The sequence below is a fragment of the Quercus robur genome, chromosome 5 (assembly GCF_932294415.1).
Source record: "Quercus robur chromosome 5, dhQueRobu3.1, whole genome shotgun sequence".
NCBI lineage: Eukaryota > Viridiplantae > Streptophyta > Magnoliopsida > Fagales > Fagaceae > Quercus > Quercus robur.
In genome coordinates this window covers 72,484,811-72,500,043 of record NC_065538.1, presented here as the reverse complement: position 1 = coordinate 72,500,043, position 15,233 = coordinate 72,484,811, and the positions used below count along the sequence as shown (strand labels likewise).

General features: G+C 37.5%; 1 protein-coding gene across 2 annotated transcripts; it reads right to left on the bottom strand.

Annotated features, from left to right (window-relative positions):
* Window positions 1–1,976: 1,976 nt before the first annotated feature.
* On the bottom strand, window positions 1,977–14,842 carry LOC126726991 (cell division control protein 48 homolog C-like). Of its 2 annotated transcripts, XM_050432435.1 has the most exons (10): window positions 14,065–14,838; window positions 12,018–12,634; window positions 9,440–9,592; window positions 8,018–8,134; window positions 7,636–7,740; window positions 3,206–3,271; window positions 3,025–3,089; window positions 2,739–2,940; window positions 2,452–2,589; window positions 1,977–2,324 (listed from the first exon to the last, which is right to left on the bottom strand). In XM_050432435.1, the coding sequence occupies exons 1-10, from the start codon at window positions 14,780–14,782 to the stop codon at window positions 2,277–2,279; spliced, it is 2,229 nt and encodes a 742-aa protein (XP_050288392.1). In that variant the 5' UTR covers window positions 14,783–14,838; the 3' UTR covers window positions 1,977–2,276. The 2 variants fall into 2 exon arrangements, 1 of the variants encoding a protein (XP_050288392.1); XR_007656111.1 differs by lacking the exon at window positions 1,977–2,324 and having other exon boundaries at window positions 2,739–2,959; window positions 14,065–14,842.
* Window positions 14,843–15,233: the final 391 nt, after the last annotated feature.

The following is a 15,233-nucleotide window of genomic DNA, read 5'->3' as shown; positions in this document are numbered from 1 at the left end:
CACATAGTTGATAGTTCTTTATTTTGTACATATGTAACCAAGATTTTTGAAGTTGTATAAACTATATATATATATATATATAAATATATTTGTGTGTGTGTGTGTTCGTATATATCCTATTTTGCAATCAGACACTCATTCAAGGTCAAAATCATAATTTCATTCACTCTACAGTAAAAACATCATTTAGACCATTCCATGAACACAACTTTTATTCTAAGATACATCCGGGTTCACAACAATGTACAATCGGACAACTCAATTAAAAGATGAGCCTCCTCGAGAATCAATAGTTGATATGCTATTATACAATTTTAGGTTTGAACTATGTGTTTATGATTGATCTTAATTTGGATCAATAAAAATTAAGGAGAATTACACTTTACCCACCTGTGGTTTGCCTTAAATTTAACTTACCCATCTGTGATTTTATTTTTGACACTTAACCCACCTGTGCTTTACTCTGTTACTATTCTGTTACCCACCTCCCTATCAGACATTACTCTTAACACATTTTTTATCAAAAACAAAACCCAAAACAGATCAAACACTCCTCTCTTCCAAAACACACTCCTATCCACGAGTACAAATTTTCAGCATTTTAAGCTTGTACCAATTTTGGTCAGGTTTGTGCCACCTCACAAACTTCATGTTGCAAAAGCAAAAGGACAGCAATAGAAGACATTAATCCAATTGAAGACAAAAGCATGAGGGAATAATAACCTAATAGAAGACATTCATTTCAATGAAACAAAAACAAAAGCCCAACAACATGAGGTCGATCTACTCTCTCTCTTAGGACTAAAACAAAAGCCCAACAACATTGTTTCCTCTCTCTCTCTCTCTCTCTTTCCAGTGGCGGCATTAAGGTGATCAATCTGCCACCATAGTGAAAAACCCATATCAACCACCACCATGTTTGCGAGGAATCGATGCTGAAGGTTTAGATCGAACTAGGGTTGTACACGATGCGGTGGAGCCAGTTTTTGTGGCCGTTCCTACATCGCACCGGAACCTTCGGTTTCCTAAAACTCGAGCCATCGCCGTGCCTGAGGAACGGTTCTCCGACAACATCATGGCGGTTCCATTCGGCACAGTGGTCAGTGTCCACCTGTCTATCACACACACAGAGAAAAAGAGAGATCTAAAACCAAAATCAAACCTAGAAAACTTAAGGATTCAAACCACAAATCAAAACTTAGATCAAATAAGATCAAAAGATTCAAAACCCACTACAAACCCAAATATTAAAACCCAAACAAGCTGAAGATTTTTGGGACTAACCATCAATTAACTCACTTGCAAAGTCTAATCAACCACCAGGCGATGGAGGCAAAGACAATACCTTGAAGATCTAACTTGGGTGGCACCATGGCAAGAAAAGCAAGGGTGGCTTGAAGATAAAAAGCTGAAACGATGGTGGATTTTGTGTTGTGGGTGGGGGTGGAAATCTTAGATTTGACTTGAAGGGGGTAGAAATCTCAAGTTTTGTGTATATATAAGCAAATCGGTTTGGTTTGGTGTTCATCGAAATCCAAAAACCTTCACCAACAACCGTATCGGCCGACTTCGGTGCTTGAAAATCGCTGCTGACCATCATGCCTAACACCTATGGTGGAGGTTTGAGGCGAGCAGATCAGTTCGGCTCCAGTTGGTTTTGTCGGTGGTGGGTGGTGCCTATACAACCCTAGATCGAACTACATCTCTTCTCTCTCAAATTTTGCTTCATGGGTTTTTTTTTTTTTGTAGTTTTGGGTTGTGGATTGATTTCATTTTGGTGGTGATTGTGGATTAGGGTTTGTAGTGGTTGTGGTTTCTGATGGAGTTGCGGTGGTTGTGGGTTCCAATGGTGGCTGCGATGGCCTCAAATGGTTCTCAGTCTATTATCTAAAACTCTTTGCCTTGTAGCATCTAGAATCTTAGTTCGGAAGATCTCTTCTTTTTTTTCCAAGGCAAATTTCAAGCAAGAGATGAGCTAAGACTAAACATAAATTCTAACTATTAAAAGGCTCAACGAGTTTCTCAACTAAGACTCGAAATTACTAACTCAACAAATTTCTCGAGCCTCATTCAGCACAAAAATTCATTCCCATCGTGGGGAAAGCAGGTTAACTTACATTGATACACTTATAAAACATGAGAAAAAGACAATGGGAAAGGAATTGTTTATTCACTTTTGACATCAAAACTGGCTTCATTTTACATTCAATTTTTACTATGGTAGTCACTATCGCATCCTCAGCCATGGCATGTAGATAGTCGATTAATGATTCTTCTCATGCTGCCTTAAAACTCTGTGACCAAGTCTGGTAATCTCGTTTTTGCTGTTCCCCAAATAGAAGCAACATTAAGAGTTAAAAATATATAGAGAATAATAATAATAAATAAAAATCATTTTGCTTCAGATATCCTTGCGCTAGACACACACAAGCAGAAGTGGTAGAGTCATACCTTGTCTGAGACAGAAGGTGAGATTTTACCCAGTGCTCGCTCAAAATGTGTTGATTTTATGGTACAAGGAGCTGCATCTGAGGTGCTCTTAGTTGACGTCAGTTTGTCTTCAAGAGCAACCATTGCAGCTTCATTCATCTGTCAATAATAGAAATTTAGACATTTCATCTGAAACTCCATCCAGCTCCCCTACTTTCATCCTCCTCACCCCATACACACACACTCACACACAAAAGATATCAGCTTCAACATAATATGAAAACAGATGAATTCGAGCATAAACAAACCAGTGCAGCAAGATCAGCCCCACTAAAATTTTCACAAGCTTCCATTCGACCAAGAGCACTCAAATCCACACTGGCATCTATAGGCTTCTTTCTCCCAAGAGCTTTTAAGATCAACCCACGCTCATCCGGACTGGGCAACGGAACATAAAGAAGTTTACCAAATCTACCAGGCCGTAAGATGGCTCTGTCCATCACCCCAGGTCTGCCAAAAGAGATGCCAACTGAAAGGAATCAGTAAGGCAGTAATCATCAGAACAAATTGAAGAGGATAAACAATTAATTTTACCTATTTGTCGCGCCAATAACAAAAACACCCTGCCGCTGCTCTGCTCCATCTAGTTCTATAAGTAACTGCAATTGTAGGAAATGGGTTGATTTTATCAACATCAGAATATGAATTGGTACAGCTAAACATAATAAGTAGGAGAGTATGATTTTGCTCAGGCTATCTGATGAGATTATTTTACCTGGTTCAGTAGCCGCTCAACAACCCATCCGCCTTCTTTACCACGCTTTGTTGCCAAAGCATCCACCTACAAGTCATGGGGGAAGAAATTCAAAATCTCAAAAAAAAAAAAAAAAAAAAAAAAAAAAAAAGGCAAAGCAAAATTAAAGACCACAAAATAACTACTTTAAAAATAAATTAAAGAATGGAAACCCTAATCAAGACACCCATTTTGAAAAGCCATGTTCTCTGGAGCAAGATATTGTTATTTTGAATACAAACTTACTACCCATTAAATGCATCTGATTTTATCATGAAAGAAAACCTAGTATGATGTGGAAAAACACTAATTATTAAACAGAAATTCCACATACATCCCTACAGCAATCTAGTATAATTCTTATCTAATGCCTGAATGTAGAACACCAATTGGCTTGCATTTGCTTCAAACATATCTTCTTTATAAGTAAAATTAAACAAGGACATAAAGCAGATACATGAGCAAAGGGGTGAAAGGAAAAAAAGACCAATAAAACCAAATTGATTAAGAAGAATACAAAGCCATTCTATTTAGCTCTGGAATTGAGAATTGATGCTGTTGTTACCGTTTTGAAGTATATTCCTGCTGTAAACCTTTTGTATGATGTGACGCTATCTTGTTTTGAAAACATGAGTTATTTTTTTATAGTATCTATTGAAAGAGCACTGTAGCTCTGGTTCGTAAAGATAGATGTAAAACTGAAATTTCAACCTTCCTTTGAAGAGACTCAATGCCTTGATTGCTGAAGAAGACAGAGTGCCAGTTGAAGAAACTACTCCTGAATTCCATTAGACAAGAGAGTTGATCCGATACAGGGCTCCTCTAGAACTCATGTTATTCTCTCTCTCTCATACACACAACAGAGCTGATTCATTATTCTAAATTCCACTTTTAATTTTCTAAATACATTTCAGATTTTAAGGGGATTGGCATAAATGCTCAGATAATATGAGCCTTTGTTCAAACTATGGGTGCGACAAGGTTGGCAAGGTTGGTTTTGTGGCAATGAGATAGTGGCATTATTGGTTAAAGAGGGTAGCATCAGCAATAGGGTGGATATGTGGGGAAAAGGAGCATGGTGGTTTGGTGCTGCAATGGCAATTTGTAGTGGCAGTTGAGACTTGAGAGGAGAGATGAGAATGCCGAGGCAGCTGAAACTTGAGGGGAGATGAGAATGTCAAAAAGTCGGAAGGGATCATCAAATGGGGACTTAAATTACGGAAAAGTGCTTCATGTGTGCACGTCCATGAACCTGCACACTACTAGTTCACCAAATGTTCCTTTATAAACAATATTTTTATAACTTGTTTATATTTTTTAATATATAATAACTTTTATAGATATTGAGAGACTTATGTACACAGACAAAGTGCTCCTAAGGAATTACATTGTGGAAGAATCACATTCTAAGAGAAAGTTCATAGAGTCTAAAATTAAAAACGTATAACCAGTTCCAAAAGTTCAGGACCAATCAAATAATGATCTCAAAACAAGGATTTCAGCTCAATAACTCAAACCCCCACTCCATTAAATGTGCAATTCTTCCTCCGGGAGTAAACTATGGGACAAGGTGGGTAGGTTTTTTGACGGAGTCAAACCCCAAATCCAACTTACTCCCCTACGCTTCTCTCTCTCTCTCTCTCTCATTGATATTAGAAATGAAAGCTTGAACCTTTTTTTTTTTTTTTTGATAAGTATTAAGATTTATTGATATATATAAAAATTAAAAAATTAAAAAAAAAAAAAAAAAAAAAAAAAAAACCCAAGGACACAAGGCACATAGGGGTCAAATACAGAAATTACAAGAATTAAGAAAACCAAAGATAGAAGAGAATGATTGGTTTCGCAAGGCAAACAACCAATCCAAAAAAGTTCTAAAGAAAAATAACTTGAGGTCAGGAATGGATCTCTCAGAATCTTCAAGACACCTACCATTTCTTTCGCTCCACCTCCAAAGACACCACATTAAACAATGGGGAACAATTATCCATATATAACCATTTCGATGACGACCCAACCAGCCTTGCTAGCAAGCAAGGAGCCCCACAGCTGACTTAGGCATAACCCAACTTACTCCAAATAAACCCAAAACCATAGACCACAAATCCATAGCAACTGGACAATGAAGGAAAAGATGGTCAACCAATTCACTATTACACTTGCAAATATAACACCAATCCAATATCACTATTAAGAGTGTTATACACGTGGAAGTGATTGCGGAAGAGGTTAAAAGTCAATAGAAATAATAAAAGGCTGAAACTTCAGCTTTCCTCTTTACTGTTAGTCACGTGGGGCTCAGAAAACAAAGAAAAAAAAATTAAAACACAAAATAGAGAAGTGGACAACCCAAAACAAAGAAAAAACAGACCCACATACAACACAGTACACACAGCCTCCAATTCCCAAACATGAAAACCCCTAAAGAAACTCACATGTCACATCCCAAAAAAGGACCCCATTAGAGAACTTCATAAGCTCAGCCACACTTGCCTCCTTATCTCGGCAAAATCTAAATAATTTAGGAAAGCAGACAGCAAGAGGTGACTGCCCACACCAACAATCTTGCCAAAACTTGATTTCTTTGCGGAACCAATCTTTTTTATCATTTCTTGATTTCTTAGATTCTTGTAATTTTTGTGCTTGATTGTTTGACCCCTTGTACACTCCTTGTGTACTAGGGTGTTCCACCTTTTTTATGATATCAATAAACTTTTTACTTATCAAAAAAACAATCTTGCCAAAACTTCACCCTCATCCCATCGCCAATTTCAAACAGAATATGATGAGAAAAAGAAGGCCATCCTTGACTAATATTTTTCCACAAACAAACACCATAATGACCAGAAACTGGACAGGTACATCAACCACGCCATACACATCCATATTTCACCTCTATCACTTGCTTCCGAAGGGCATCCCTTTCAAGCCCAAATCTCTATAGCCACTTCCCAAGCAAAGGTTTGTTAAAAAGTCTTACTTTCCTTATTCCCAAGCCACCTGAAGAAAGAGGGCGTATAAACAGTAGCCCATTTAACCAGGTGAAATTTAGGTTCATCCCCTAGACCACCCCATAAGAAATTCCGCTGAAGTTTTGCAATTCGGTTAGCCACAAAAGCAGGGATAGGAAATAGAGATAGGAAATAAGTAGGTAAATTTGATAGAGTGCTTGAATCTTTTGTTCTTCAATATCTTCTTTACTGTTGTAATTTTTTCTCTTCTACATTGTTACACGACAAGAAATCACCTAAAGTAGAATGCAGCATTGTCGGTGATGGATGAGAAGATATGAGATTGAGTAGGAGGTGAGGCCCAATGGCATGCTTGTCTAGAAGCAAGACGACATAGTCAATGATAACAGTGCTGCTTCTTATGGGAGGTAGGCTACAATAAAAGCCACCTTCTCCCTTAGCTTAGTCAACCACCATATCATGAGAGATTTTCATTTTTTTTATCTATTTGAGGCCCATATCCCTCAATCCCTACCACATTCAACCACATTTGAAATTTTTTTTATAATTCCAACAGTATTTGAATTTTTTTTTTTAATAATTCCAACAATATTTGAATTTTTTTTATATAATTCCAACAGTATTTGAAATTTAAAAAACATTTATTATTCATCGGATACAGCTTGGACTCATATGAAATGGTGTCCAATCTGAGTCCATGTCTGTGTTCAATACATATCTGACACCACCACGTGATGGGATTTTCCATGTTCATCCTTCCTAGTAGGCATGTCAGAAGCATTCATATATATATCCTACAATGCCATGTATGTTAGGAACTTAGCATTGAACATTTTTCAAGTAAAATGGGGAAAACATGCAATCCTCTACCCAGATTTCTTTTAAAACCAATTTATAAACAAATTTACTGAGTAGGGCCTAAGAATTGTTAAAGATCAAAAAGAGTCATGTTCTAGAAGATTTCCTACCAACTTCAATTATTATTTTTTTTTTTTGATCAGTAAGAAAGATGTATATTCAAAAAGCTACCTCATGCACAAAAAGCACAAAGCAGACCAAAGATTACAGAACAAGAAACGAAAAGACAAATATACTGATTATTGCCAACTTCAATTATTGCCGACAACGTAGCTATGTTCACTCATAAATATACTGATTAAGCCCTAAGAATTGTTAAAGATCAAAAGAAGTCATGTTCAAGAAGATTTCCTTCCAAGTTCAGTAATTGCCAACAAGGTAGCTATGTTCCCTCATAAATAAGCAAGAAAAAAAGCCGCTGCCCATGAATAACAAAAAGATAATGATAGTAATCCATAAATACTACTGAAAGAGTGAAAAGGTCCCAACATTCCCAAACTTAGTGAAATAGACTAAAATTTAAAATAACCAAAGCTGCTCAACTGCAATAATAGACATTTATCAAGAAAAGAGAACACAAACCTCATCAAAGAAAAGTATGCATGGTGAACATGTCCTTGCACGACTGAATAATGTCCGAACTGCCAGCTCACTTTCTCCAACATATTTATTCAAAAGTTCAGGACCCTAACCATTAAAAAACCATGAACATCCAAGTTAGGACTTGAACTCAAAAATCAGGCAAGAAACAATTAAGAGGACATTTATTTTTCTTATGTTCTCTCGTTATTGAAGCAGTTATGCTTGCGTGAAAGCGCGTGACCGACACTACACTACGTAGATACCTGTCCAGGTAAATCACAACTTGACACTCACTGTACCAATGCACAGAACAACATTACAATAAAACGATCAAAAATTACACATACAAATGTAACAAAAAGGGTAAATCAAAGAGACTGACCTTGATGTGAATGAAATTGGCCCCCGCCTCATTAGCCACAGCCTTTGCAATCAGTGTTTTACCACAACCTGGAGGCCCATAGAGCAAAAATCCTGTCTCTAAGTCTACTCCAAATCCCTGAAGATGCAGATTATTTCATGACATGTGATCAGCCATTTAGACTGCTCCTACTAACCTTTCAAGAAATTTTAGGAAAAGCCTTGGATAAATAAAGAAAATGCAGCAGGACTCCAAATTTAAGTACCATAAAGTAATAACTCTTCAACAATACAAAATATCTATAAACACAATTAAGGGGGCCCATGACAGTCCAAGGTACACTTGATCAATATACAGGGTGGATCTCCAAATTTCCCCCTTCTTTTGGCCAAGAAAAAAGTTCCTTTATCCTAAAGTAATCCTCTGAAATATGCATTTTGATATGTGCATGTGTAGTGGGTTGAAAGACCAAAATTTAGCAGCCTTTGTGCAACATTCTTTTTTCCTAGGGGTCTCTCATGCTTAGGGATCTCTCTTTGGCGAATCAGTGTTGTATTTGCTACTGTAATGAGGAATCTGTTGATCATCACCTCCTCCATTGTCCTGTAGCTCACTCGCTGTGGGTGCATATGCTTCAGGTCTTTGGGATCCAATGGGTCATGCCAGGTTTTATGGAAAATTTAATGTATTGTTGGAGCCACTAGTTGGGGAAATTTAATTCGGGCATCTGGAATATAGTTCCTGGTTGTTTGATGTGGATTGTTTGGACGGAAAGAAATCAGCACTCTTTTGAGGCTACTGAGAAATCACTGGTTCAATTATAGGCTTCATGCCAGCGAACTCTTTTCGATTGGTCTAGGTGCTGGGGTTCTTTGAATTGTTCTTCTATCATAGAGTTTCTTTCTACTCTTAGAACTGTCCCTTTAGTTATTTTTTCTTTGATGTTGTTTGTTGTTTTTTCTTGTGTTCACCATCATGAACACCATGTATTTTTTTTTTTTTTTTTTAATAATGATTAATATTACTCTTATTACCTATCAAAAAAAAAAAAAAAACATGAATTGTCCATGCCCAAGGAACCTTGAATCAACATGAGAGACAAAATAGCTCTGTTGGTCTCATTATCTAAATAGAATTTCAAGCTCTATTAATGTTCATAGAAGGACATCCTTGGCATGTGAAGCTAACCTGGAAATAGGACACTTTAACAAATCCTACCCAGTCCATATCATGAATAGCCCAAGTTAACCTATCAGTAATTTCTTCTGATAAGCACTCCATACATACATGTATACATATATATCATTTACAGATATAGGTTTTTCTTCTTTTGAAGAGCCCTCATACTCGTTTCTGTTTTTAACTTCCAATGAAGTCAGTTTTCAAAGTGAAACTCACACACACAGCACACAAAATGAGAAAAGAGACAATAATTCTAAATACCTCATAGTCCTCTGGATATTTTATACGTCTAACTATATAACGGTCAAACTCCTTTCTTAAATAGTCAAGCCCACCAACATCTTCCCACTTTACATTAGGAATGATAGAGAATCCTTCCCTTTTTGATGAGGGCTGAACCATTTTAACTGCTTCCTGAAAAACACCACATAAAAAGCAATTGACAACATCATTTAAGAAAATCACGTAACAAGAACAAACCAGCAGAATTTTATTCACATTTTCTAAAATGCAAGATCCTTCACCATAAGCAAAACTGTCAGTACACCAATCTCGGTCACCAAAAGGTAGATTTACACGTCAGTGGATAAAAACCACTAAAACAGCAATAAGATATCTACAGCAATGTTATGAATACTGTTTCGGTGCTCATTCTGGTTTGTTCATTGGAATGGAAAATTTCAGTACCAGCCCATTTCGGCGTACTGTTTCAGAATTACCGTAATTATATATATATATATATTAATAAGAATAAGAATAAAAGGTAATAATAATAAAATTTAATCTAAATATTCAAATTGTTAAGCTGCAAATACAACATTTGAAAAAAAAACAAAACAAAACCATTACATTAAAGATGAACCTTCCAAGAAACATCCCACTTTACTTGTAAAAGTCTCCCCCAGCCCACATGAATATCATCTTTCCCTAGGAGTATTGATTAGTTTTACTTTTACCACTCCTTTTTTTTTTTTTTTTGATAAGTAATAAGATATATTGACAAAAAAGGAACACCCTAGTGCACAGGGAGTGAACAAGGGAAAGGAAATCAAATACAAAATTTGCAAGAGTCTAGGAAATCAATAAAAGAAGGGAAAGATTTATTTTACAAAGCAAACAACCAATCCCTTAAAGTTCTAAAAAAGAGAAGCTTGAGGTCCAGAATAGATCTCTCAGTATCTTCAAAACATCTACTATTCCTCTCCCTCCAAAGGCACCACAATAAGCAATGAGGAATGATAGACCAAATATAACCATTTCGATGACAACCAAAGCTGCCTTGCCAACACCGTAACAGCCCCAAAACAGTGTGCGGCATAACCCAAGTTACTCCAAAAAGACCCAAAACCATAGACCATAGATCCATAGCAAAAGGACAATGAAGGAATAGATGGTCAACCGATTCACCATTTCTCTTACACATGTAGCACCAATCCAAAATCCACACCTTCCTTTTACGTAAATTATCAATCTTCAAGCATTTCCCTAAGGCAGCAGTCCAAACAAAGAAAGCTACTCTAGAGGGAATCTTCTGCTTCCAAATACTTTTCCAAGGAAACCCATAGAAAGCAGAGCCAGCTAAAATTCTATAATAATCACTAACCAAGAAACCCTTAACTTTGCTAGGAATCCAACACATTTTATCCTCACCTAGCCCCCTTATAGGAGAACCATAAATGGTTTCCATGAAGTCAGACATAGCCTCTAGATCCCGAGCATGCACACCCCTAATGAATCTCACATCCCAAAAGAGGACACCATTGGTGGACATCATAAGCTCAGCCACACTGGCATCCTTACTCCTGCAAAATCTGAACAAGTCCGAATATCTAACAGCAAGAGATGTCTCTCCACACCACCGGTCTTGCCAAAACTTCACTCTAGACCCATCACCAATATCATACAGAATATGGCGAGAGAAGGAAGGCCATCCCTGACTGATATTTTTCCATAAACCAACACCATAAGGGCCAATCACAGCTCTGGTATGCCAGCGCCCCCCCCCCCCCCCCCAACACACACACACACACACACACACACACACACACATCCATATTTTATCTCTAGCACTTGCCTCCAAAAGGCATCTTCCTCAATCCCAAATCTCCAAAGCCACTTCCCAAGCAAAGCTTCATTGAAAGGTCTTATCTTCCTTATCCCTAAGCCACCCAAAGAAATAGGAGAACAAACAGTAGCCCATTTTACCACTCCTTAATAACCATGAGTCCTCTTCTTTCAATAAAAAATTTCTAGCATCTTCTTCTTTCTATTTTTCTCTCTCACAGACCATAGCCTCCTCTGTGACTCTCCTTTCTCATCTCTCTCCATTTTCTTTTTCTTTTTCCCCACCAACAGATCTAATACACTTTTTCCCTTCTACAAACATCAAAAAAGTAAGCATATAAGTTACTCATCTTTTCCTTATACTCTGAAATCATGTGTTGTTTTAAGTTTAAGGAGAAGAATACCCAAAACTCAATTCCGGCCAAATCTTCCACTTTGGCCAGTATTGGCCAAAACTCACTGGAACAGCCTAAAATTTTGTCCGAGGTGGAATATGGGGGGTTATCATTCCAGTTTGCATACCAGTACGAGATTTTCTGGCCATTTCGGCTGCCAGGACAGAACGAAATTCAGAACATCGATCTACAGTATCATGTCCAAATGTTCAACAATGCCCACTTAAACTAAAGTGATGTGTGATGAAACAGAATTTGTAAAAGCAGATATAAAATCAGTATTGTCTTGACCAAAACTCATTTCCCAGGAAACATAGGCAGGTGAATAAATGAGAGTGTATTAGATATAAAAAGAAAAGGAAATAGAAAGACAATAGCACCTCAAAATCAGCCATTGTGATGGTAAGCTTTTCCATCTCCTCAGGTGACCATGGTTGCCTCCACCACTCTTCAGTATGTTCTTCATTTATAGAGTCTTTTGATAGCTCAGACTTTCTTTCATCAATAATTCTCTTCATGGCTAGGTTGCCAGCCTTGTTAGCCAGGGCAGTCAAATCAGCCCCAACAAAACCCGGTGTAGACCTAGCTATTTTCAGAAGGTTGAAAGAACCTTCCAGTCTAAGATTGCGTGTAATTACAGAAAGAATCTTAACCCTTGCACTTTCATCAGGAACACCTAGGACAATCTCGCGGTCAAATCGCCCAGGTCTCCTTAGTGCAGGGTCAACAGCATCAGGCCTATTGGTCGCTCCAATGACAAGCACATGGCCAGGTCTCTGATCAGAACTTTCTGAGTTTGAAATAGCATCTGCTGGTTGTACAAGTCTGTGAGATTCATCCATGCAAGTCATCAACTGTGTCACAATTCGTCGCTCCATCTCTCGTTGTAGATTTTCTCTTTTAGAAGCAATTGCATCAATTTCGTCAATAAATACAATTGATGGAGCAGTCCTGTATGCTTTAGAAAAAAGATCTCGAATATTTTCCTCCGATGCACCTGGAATATTCATTAAATGAGAAACAATTATAGGAGTTCCAACTTATTAAGGGGGAAAAATGTAGTTTCTCCATCAAACAATTGAACCCAATGCAGGAAGAGGGGGATAAAAATAAGAAATAAGGTCATATGATCAAAAACTAGGGGGGAAAGAGAGGGGGGGGGGGGAGGGGGGAGGGGGGTGGGGAACAAGATATCATTTATGAATGCTGACATAGTCAATATATTCATGTCTTTAAATTTGAAAACCTCCATTTAACAAGAATCAGTCCCTAAAAACCAGATTGATCAGCAATAGAGGTAGAACACAAAAACAGGCTTTAACTTCCACAAACTCCTTATCACCTTATTAATTGGAGGTGTGCCTCTTAGAGGGCGGGAGCACCAACCACATATCAATTTTTTATTGGATAAGGTAGGGATTCTTTTTCTAAAGAACAGTCCTTTGGACTCGCCTCTAACCATTATAACCTATGGGTAACTAACCCCACCGGCCAGAACCATTCCTTAATTCAAATTCTTAATTCATAAACAAATATTTCATACTAGGCAAAATGCCCCAGTATCTGGGAAAAATAACTACATTAGTGAGGCACAGCTGCTAAGGTTACTACTCTTCAAAAGTGAAACCTAAACTTAGCGATAATAATAAAAACACACCCATTTTAGTTTTGGCAATGTAAACAAGTCTTGGATTCAAAACATTTGTTTCAGCACATGATAGACCTTTATTGCAAAATGAACAAGATATTGAGCTCTATAGATACCGAAATCAGAAGCAGATATATGCATCAATTATGAAACTCATTCAACTAATACAAATTCATTTCGCTGAGATTATCCTCCAGCATACATTTGTCGCATTTTGTGTTATTCCAATATTAAAAACAAACTTTCAGCAATAATGATGAAAGAAATTTAGGCAAAATACCCTATTGGTCCCTAAACTAAAAAACTAACACATCATCACTTTAAAGTTGCTTGCAACTAAAAAGACCACTTCAATTTCACGACTAAAATTGCTCATTTGCAACTCCATAAGACTAACATGTCATCACTCCATAAGACACATTAGGGACTCAAAGCGATCAATTACCTTAAATTTGATAATGATTAAAACCGATTACTTTTAAGTTTTTAGCAACTAAAACCAAACCGCTTTAAATTTCAGCGACAAAAATCGCTCATTAGGAATGCATACCAGAGACACCAAATGACCTAAAAACTAACTAGTCATCACTCTATTAGACACAGTAGCGACTAAAATTGGTCATTAGTAATGGATTACACGCAAACAATCACCTAAAATTTACGATCACTATAAACTTCAGAGACTAAAAATTGCTCATTTGAAATTCACGATCATTCCATTTTATACACATTAGAAGCTAGAATTCAAACTTGCAGGTGATGAAGAGAGCGATACATACCGGACACACCAGTGACAATCTCGGTAGCGGAAATCTTATAGAAGGGAACACCGGTCTCATTGGCAATGGCGTGAGCCAGTTTGGTCTTCCCACACCCGGGTGGCCCGCGCAGCAAAATCCCACCCATGGGCTTAACCCCTAACCACTGCGGCAACTGCGGATGGTACAACGGCACAATCACCTCCATCTTCAGCTCCTCAATCACGCTATCCATTCCTCCCAAATCCCTAAACCTAGGGCCATCGTTTCCGTCTCCGTCTCCTCCTTTCTTCACCACCATCTTCACCTCCTCAACCCTGTATTCCTCGACTTCTTTATTGCTATCAACCTTTTTGGCCTCGCTCAGCTCCATATACGACGCTAATAGGTTCGATTTCATGACGTCGAATTTCGGCGGAGGGTCTTCCGATGTGGAGACCACCGCGCCGTCGTCTTCTTCTTCTTCTTCATCGGAACTACTACTCGAGGAGTTCGAGTCAGACGACGTCGTTTCGAGAAGTCTCTTTCGCTTTTTCTTCTTTTTGGTGGTGGTGGTGGTGTTGTTGTTTTGTGGAGGGAGGGATTGTAGGGTTTTGCGAACGAAGGTTGTGAAGGGTTGTCTCTTGATACGGTTGTAGTCGCGGTAGGTTGCACGGAGGTGGTCGACGGTTTCATCCAGCGTTGAGGAACGGTGGTTGCCGTAGCTTTCCAGCCGCCGACGGAGTAATTCTCTCTTCATATTTTTCAATCTCCGCCGCCCCCGCGTACAGCATAGCGTAGCTTAAGCTTTTAAAAGAGCTTAAAAGAGCAAAATAATTAAAATTAAATTACGTTTAGAAAAAATTAAAAATGTACTTCGATTTTTTTTTTTTTTTAAAGGTTTATTTTAAGGAGTAGATGGATTTTTGGTCCTTATATTTTTGTTTCATTCTCATTTTAATTCCTAATAAAAAAAATTAGCATTTAAATAATGTCACATCAACATTTTAAATATTAAAAAAGTCATATAAAAAAAATTTAAAAAAAATTCTAAATTGATATTTTTTTAAAATAAAATAAAATAAAATTTTTTTTAAGTAAAATATTATTTTAGCCCTTAAACTTTACCAAAAACTTATCAACTATGCTTTGTATTATTTTGTTTTCTGAATTACTATGCTCTCTTTACTATTCTCTTGTTTTCTTAATTA

Coding starts and splice junctions, on each gene's coding strand:
- LOC126726991 (XM_050432435.1), bottom strand. CDS start 14,782: ATGAAGAGAGAATTACTCCGTCGGCGGCTGGAAAGCTACGGCAACCAC. Junction 3,272..7,635: donor GCATACTTTTCTTTGATGAG/GTTTGTGTTCTC, acceptor CATGACTTGTAG/GTGGATGCTTTGGCAACAAA. Junction 2,941..3,024: donor GTTATTGGCGCGACAAATAG/GTAAAATTAATT, acceptor CTCTTTTGGCAG/ACCTGGGGTGATGGACAGAG.